The sequence below is a fragment of the Lupinus angustifolius genome, chromosome LG09 (assembly GCF_001865875.1).
Source record: "Lupinus angustifolius cultivar Tanjil chromosome LG09, LupAngTanjil_v1.0, whole genome shotgun sequence".
Lineage (NCBI taxonomy): Eukaryota > Viridiplantae > Streptophyta > Magnoliopsida > Fabales > Fabaceae > Lupinus > Lupinus angustifolius.
The window spans coordinates 2,559,422-2,567,307 of NC_032017.1; the positions used below are offsets into that span (position 1 = coordinate 2,559,422).

At 35.8% G+C, this 7,886-nt stretch overlaps 1 protein-coding gene across 2 annotated transcripts; it reads left to right on the top strand.

The window, feature by feature from the left end:
• On the top strand, nt 3,597–7,513 carry LOC109356702 (elongation factor 2-like). 2 transcript variants are annotated; one of them, XM_019600185.1, is made up of 4 exons: nt 3,597–3,632; nt 4,289–4,339; nt 4,428–4,515; nt 4,851–7,513. In XM_019600185.1, exons 2-4 carry the CDS (start codon nt 4,337–4,339, stop codon nt 7,289–7,291), a joined length of 2,532 nt encoding a protein of 843 aa, XP_019455730.1. In that variant the 5' UTR covers nt 3,597–3,632; nt 4,289–4,336; the 3' UTR covers nt 7,292–7,513. The 2 variants fall into 2 exon arrangements, with proteins under 2 accessions (XP_019455730.1, XP_019455731.1); XM_019600186.1 differs by having other exon boundaries at nt 3,615–3,638; nt 4,295–4,339.

Consider the following 7,886-nt stretch of genomic DNA (forward strand, 5'->3'; position numbering starts at 1 on the left):
CTAATTATATGTAGTGTTCTTTTTTCATGTACATAATTTGTGTTCGATTGAAGTTAATATTTATTCTCATGATATATGATTCTAGACAATCTTTAGTTGTATTTTAACAATCACTCTATAGTAATTTAATGTAACCCTCAAAAGTTTGAGATTACTCTCATGAAATAAAATTTAAATCTAATTAGTGTTTGGGTTTTCCTCTTCGTATCTCACCAAACTTATATAAATGAGGCACAATAATAATCGAATCACAAAACTAAATAAAAGATGCAAACAATTATTTATTCATTATGATATGACAAGCCTAATCCTAAAAATTAAGAAAACTATTGAGCGATGTTTAGGAACAAATTGAGTCTAGACAAAGCTAGATAGCTACGAAAAAGAAGAAAAAATAAAATAAAAATTATTTATGCCTCTCTCAATTGTTTACTATGGTGTTGTGAATCTATGTTTAAATGTGATGGAAAGTGTTAAGAAGATAAAAATTGCAAACTGTTATTTTTCATTATGTACTAGATGGCAGCCTTAAAATAGGCAAAGAAAAAAAGTTTCAATTAGTTTCAAGATTATATATAATAATTCCTCTAAAGTAGAGGTAACTTGCTAAACTACTCATAAACTACACAACACATAAACTGAATAATAAAAATATCTAACATTCCCCCTCTTAAAGTTTACTAACTCTGTTGCTGCAACTTGCAAACACCCAACAAATTTCACAAATTTTGGAATGATGGTTCTTTGAGAGGTTTGGTAAAGATGTTTGCCAATTAATCTTCACTTATGCAGTACTTCAAGACAATTGTTTCATCATTGTTAAGGTTTCTCAAAAAATAGTACTTAACATCAATATGTTTACTATTCCATGAAGTATAGGATTTTTGGAGAGTTTGATGGTTGAGGTATTATCACAATATATTGTAGTAGACTCCTCTTGCTTGAAATGTAGTTCTTCAAGTATTTTCCTCAACCAAATGGCTTGACAAGCACAAGTTGAAGAAACAACAAACTCAGCTTCAGTAGTTGATAATGTCACTATAGGTTGTTTTTTAGATAACCATGACACAACCCCTGTGTCAAGCATAAATACATAGCCTAAAGTACTTCTTCTATCATCTTGATCCCCTGCAAAGTCATTATCAGTGAATCCAATCAATTCTGATTTTTAACCCTTCTTGAAAAATAGCCCAGGTTGTTTTTTTCTTGAAGATAATGAAGAATTATTTTGGCAACTAAGAGATGCATTTCAGTTGGACTTTCCATGTATCTACTAATTAGGCTGACAGAATGCATTATGTTATGCCTCGTACAAGTTAAATACATTAAACTACCCACAATTTGCTTAAATAATGTGTTATCCACATTTTTTCCTTCAGAATCTTTGTTTAGCTTCAAGCCATACTCATATAGAGTACTTGTAGGATTGCAATCTTGCATTTGAAACCTGTTTAAGAGTTCTTTGGCATACTTCTTTTGAGAAATAAAATATCCATTAGTTGATTGCACTACTTCTATACCAAGAAAATAATGCATCAAGCCAAGATCAGTCATTTCAAACTCAATCATCATAAACTTTTTGAACATTTCAAACATTCCCAAATCATTTCCGGTAAATATAAGGTCACCAACACATAAGCAAACAATAAGTATTTTTCCTTCAGGTCCAACTTTAAAAATAGTGTATAAGCATTTATTAAATCCTTCTTTAAAAAAATACGCCTCTATTCGACTATACCTAGCTCTTGGAGCTTGTTTTAGTCCATAAAGTGTCTTCTTTAATCTCAATAACAATTCAAACACAATTTAATGTATAGTCATCAGAAATGCAATAATTATTTATTAAATAAATTATTACCATAATCATACATATGATTATCATGGAACCATTTAAGGGGGTGAAATGAAAGACGAGGTGACATGTGCAATTGATGATGTGACAAAAGTTTATTTTGTTATATAGCTAATAATTACTATAATCAAGAAAGGACAAATATAATGTAAGAATATATATATATATATATATATATATATATATATATGATTACCATGAAACCATTTAGGAGGGAGAAATAAAAGAGGAGGTAATATGTGGGAAATGATGATGCGACAAAAGTTTATTTATTATATAGTTAATATATTGTTATATAGTTAATAGATTTCTATTATGTTTTTTCTTCTATGTAATTCGTGTGTCTTTTCTTTCATTGCCCTCCATTTTTTAGTATAGTAGTTCTGTGTTTTTAATATTAGTTACTTTTCTTAATATCTCACACCTTATGTTATGAATAACTAATTAATTTGTTTTAGATATGTGACCCTCCTAATAAGTGTGACTCTCAAGAATCAAACAAATAATCTTTTAGTTTTTTGGGATATAGAGAAATCTTACACCATAAAATCAACAACTTGTTGGTATATTTGTTCTTCTATATATATATTGGAGTCTGCACCTACCTTGCCAAAGAAGCAACCTCAAAATAATTCAGCAACTACAAATTATATGCATCAAAGCCTAGCAAAGGTCACTGACCAAAATCATACGGTTAGAATAACCTAGGATATACTGCAACACTCACAATGTGCTTCGGTCAAAACTGGTGCACCAGGCACTACGCCTCGGTCAGGCTTGGTGCACCAAGCACATTGTGCCTCACCCAACCTTGACGCACCAAGCACTGCGCCTCGATCAGAATTACTGAACCAGAAACAAAGTGCCTCAGTCAGATGTGATGCTTCAGACATGGGACATGGCGCAAGTATCATGCATCAGGCTCAACGCACCTCGGTCAGGATTGGTGCATCACACATCAGGCATGGCATAGGCGTGACGCATCAGACTCAACGAGCCTCGGTCAAGGCTGGCGCATCTGATATAAAGCATGGTGCAGGCATGGTGCAGGCATGCCGCATCAAGCATGGGCCACGTGACTCCAACCTGGCTCGGTCAGAAATCAATCACGTGGACTCTTGTTTTACTCACATGTTTTCCATGGGCTATTTCTTGTATATTCTAAAAAAGGTTCATCCCAAAGTTGGTTGGGGTAGTTAAAGTTTATTTTGATTTGTTGCTTATCAATTAGTTAGTTAACTTAGGCTTCAAGTAATTAGCTTGGCACTATAGCTTGTATAAATTAGCACCTTGTGCTCCATAATGCATATGAAAAATGAGGTATATTCAACAAAATCACAATAGTATATCGATTTAAGAATTATGAGTTTAGACCCATCCAACTATCATTAAATCTATATATCATTACTTGGATTTAGATTCATCCAACTGCAAGTTTAAAATTCTAGATCCAATTACTTATGAGATTTAAAGTGTGGATCCAAACCCAACCCATTACAAATATGGTTTTTGCTACTTTTGCATCCAAATTAATCTATTATAGATAATGTTCCTTATTTTATCAACCAACGAATATACCTTGACGCTCTTAGTATCTACCCAGATACCCCAGTATAAAAACAAATCAACGTATTGGGCCCTGAGAAAAAAAGCCCAAAACTCAAACAAGAGTATCGCGTTTAGCTAGGTTGATATAAACCTCAGAATCACACTTCAGACATCTTTATATACTCTCTATAGAGAAAGGCAGCAACGTTCTTTTCGCCGCCTGTCTCTCCTTCTTCATGTTCGTTTTCTCTCCACCATTTGAATCTGATTTCTCGTTTTTTTCGTTTTATTTTTCATTTCTCAACTAGATCTGTAACCGTTTTCTCTATTTCGTGTTTTTTGTGTGTTATCGCTGTTTTTGTGCTTTAGCTGAATACTTTTATGTTATTTTGATTATATTTTGTGATTAATTGATGTGTTTATGTTGTTATTTGTGTAAACTTTCGATTTGAGCTCAATTTATTGGTGTTGATTTTATTTTTAATGTTTTGTTTGGTTATTTATGTTGTAAGGAATGGATCTTTGGTTTAAGATACAAATCTGATTTAGTTTGTGCTTTGAAGTGATAATTTCGGGTTTTGTTCTTTAGAAAGTCAATTAAATAGTGAGGTGATTGCAGATTTTTTTGAAATACATCAACACATGTATATATAGTTACAATACTATTTTTTAAAAATTATAATTGAGTAAAATATTTCCGATCTAAGGGAGTATAGTTCACATGGAACTTTATATTATATATATGTATATATGAATATATGAGTAGTGATTTTCTATTTTCTTATTATTTCAAGTTTACTTTTGACGGATACACAACAACTCTTATTTATTTATTTTTCTTCTTTGTGGTCAATTATTGTTTAGATAGCTAACTTCATTGTTTTGATGATTCAGTTCTGGCATACCTGCTTTTGTGTGAATTAAAGGCCTGACAAAATGGTAAGTCAATGAACACTACCTCTGGAATTTTTTTTATTTTGGTGTTATATGTATAGCTGAATTAAAATTTACTTGCCAATATCTGCAGGTGAAGTTCACAGCTGAAGAGCTTAGGCGTATTATGGACTACAAGCACAATATCCGTAATATGTCTGTGATTGCTCATGTTGACCATGGTATGCATTAATTGGATTTCTTTTGTTTGTACAATTACATTCTTTGTTATGCAATTTTCTGATTGTCATTACGCTGTTATATTTATCTTTCATATAATGATACAAGTGTGATCTATTTATTTAATGAGAAAGTATTAATTGTTTTTTATTAAAGATATAATATTACTTTTTATTGAGTTTATCTTACTTTTCTTTCTTTATGCTCCTGGAGATATTTTTTATAGACACGATTGACTTCAAGAATGGTTTATATCAGATTGATGTTCTCATGATTTGTCGCATTGTATTTTACTTTGCTAGTCTGGATAACACTGTTGTTTCTCTTTACAATGCAGGAAAATCAACTCTTACGGATTCCCTTGTTGCTGCTGCTGGAATTATTGCACAAGAAGTGGCAGGTGATGTCCGTATGACTGACACCCGTGCTGATGAAGCTGAGCGTGGTATTACAATCAAGTCCACTGGTATATCACTTTATTATGAGATGACTCCTGAATCTCTCAAGAGTTTTACGGGAGAGCGCAATGGAAATGAGTATCTCATTAATCTCATTGACTCACCTGGACACGTTGACTTCTCATCTGAGGTTACTGCTGCACTTCGGATTACTGATGGTGCACTAGTGGTGGTCGATTGTGTTGAAGGTGTGTGTGTCCAAACTGAAACTGTGCTACGACAGGCTCTGGGAGAAAGGATTAGGCCGGTTTTGACTGTTAACAAAATGGACAGATGCTTCCTTGAGCTCCAAGTTGATGGGGAGGAGGCTTACCAGACTTTCCAGAGGGTTATTGAGAATGCTAATGTGATCATGGCTACATATGAAGATCCACTTCTTGGTGATGTCATGGTCTATCCAGAGAAAGGTACAGTTGCTTTTTCTGCTGGTTTGCATGGCTGGGCTTTCACTCTGACAAACTTCGCTAAAATGTATGCCTCAAAGTTTGGTGTTGACGAGTCAAAGATGATGGAAAGGCTGTGGGGTGAGAACTTCTTTGATCCTGCCACCAAGAAATGGACCACCAAAAGTACTGGTTCCCCTTCTTGTAAGCGTGGGTTCGTTCAGTTTTGTTATGAGCCTATCAAGCAGATCATTAATACTTGTATGAATGACCAGAAGGATAAGCTATGGCCTATGTTGCAAAAACTAGGTGTTACCTTGAAATCTGATGAGAAGGATCTGATGGGCAAAGCATTGATGAAACGTGTCATGCAAACCTGGCTCCCAGCAGCTAGTGCACTATTGGAAATGATGATATTTCATCTTCCTTCTCCGTCAATAGCCCAAAGGTATCGTGTTGAGAATTTGTACGAGGGTCCCCTTGATGATCAGTATGCTTCTGCTATTAGAGCTTGTGATCCTGAAGGGCCTCTGATGCTTTATGTCTCAAAGATGATTCCTGCATCTGACAAGGGTAGATTTTTTGCTTTTGGACGTGTCTTCTCTGGTAAAGTGTCAACTGGTTTGAAGGTCCGAATTATGGGACCAAATTATGTCCCTGGAGAAAAGAAGGACCTGTATGTTAAAAGTGTGCAAAGAACTGTCATTTGGATGGGTAAGAAACAGGAGACTGTTGAGGATGTTCCTTGTGGTAACACAGTTGCCTTGGTTGGTTTGGATCAATTTATCACCAAGAATGCTACACTCACAAATGAGAAGGAAACTGATGCCCACCCTATTCGAGCAATGAAATTTTCTGTCTCACCTGTTGTCCGTGTTGCTGTTCAGTGTAAGGTTGCATCAGATCTTCCCAAACTTGTTGAAGGTCTTAAACGTTTGGCCAAGTCAGATCCTATGGTTGTTTGTACCATTGAGGAGTCTGGGGAGCACATTGTCGCTGGTGCTGGAGAACTTCATCTTGAGATCTGTTTGAAGGACTTGCAGGATGATTTCATGGGTGGAGCTGAGATTATTAAATCTGACCCTGTTGTGTCATTCCGTGAGACTGTACTTGACAGGTCAATCCGCACTGTGATGAGCAAGTCTCCCAACAAGCACAACCGTTTGTACATGGAGGCAAGACCTTTGGAGGATGGGCTTGCAGAGGCCATCGATGATGGAAAGATTGGACCAAGGGATGACCCCAAAATTCGTTCCAAGATCTTGTCAGAGGATTTTGGTTGGGATAAGGATCTTGCCAAAAAGATCTGGTGTTTTGGACCTGAGACCCTTGGACCCAACATGGTGGTTGATATGTGTAAGGGAGTCCAGTACTTGAATGAAATCAAGGACTCTGTTGTTGCTGGATTTCAGTGGGCTTCAAAAGAAGGTGCTTTGGCTGAAGAAAATATGAGAGCTATCTGCTTTGAAGTATGTGATGTTGTTCTGCATGCTGATGCTATCCACAGAGGTGGTGGTCAGATCATTCCTACTGCTAGGAGGGTGTTCTATGCTTCCCAGTTGACTGCCAAACCCAGGCTTCTCGAGCCAGTTTACCTCGTCGAAATCCAGGCTCCTGAGCAAGCTCTTGGTGGTATCTACAGTGTTCTTAATCAGAAACGTGGTCATGTGTTTGAGGAAATGCAGAGGCCTGGTACCCCACTTTACAACATCAAGGCCTATCTCCCAGTCGTTGAGTCCTTCGGATTCTCCAGTCAGCTGAGGGCTTCAACATCAGGACAGGCCTTCCCACAATGTGTCTTTGATCACTGGGACATGATGTCCTCTGATCCATTGGAAGCTGGCTCACAAGCTTCAACACTTGTTACTGACATTCGTAAGAGGAAGGGTTTGAAGGAGCAGATGACACCACTATCTGAGTTTGAAGACAAGCTCTAAGTTACTGAGACTACTTTATATTATAAACTTAGTTGAGCTTTGCCTCAATGAAAAACTGTTACATTGTTAATTTGTATTTTCAGCATTTTGATTTGTCTGTGGTTTTGTTAGTGAACTGTTGTACTTGGTGGTATCATTGTCTTCCCATCAATGCTTACTTTGATATCATTGTTGTTTTGGTCAAAACTATTTCTGCAAAATTTTCATGTGAGATACTTTCTATTAATTGCGTTGCTTTTACCTGTTACCCGTTGTGTAATATTTTTTACATTTCATGTCACTGATGACGGGGTTGAATGTTACTTGTGAATAATCATTCAAATGACTTGTGATTAACCCCAATGTTAAAGCTTTTATTGTTGCGGAGAAAATACAAAGAGTAATCATTCAGTAGCACTACTTATGAGCAAAAATGAGTCATTAAACTTGCCATTAAAACAAAAATCAAATCAAGTTGATGTCTTGATGGGGATTATTTTTTAATGATTGAGTTCTGGATTTGGAAAAGATACATTTGAGAGAAGATATATGAATATGGTGGTTCAAAGGGTTAGCCATCCTCAGCTTGGATATTACATGTATGCTATTGTTTGTA

What these genes read in the sequence shown, in the direction of transcription:
- LOC109356702 (XM_019600185.1), top strand. An exon ending in GATTGCTCATGTTGACCATG is followed by an intron (nt 4,516 to 4,850) that starts GTATGCATTAAT and finishes TTTACAATGCAG; the next exon opens with GAAAATCAACTCTTACGGAT.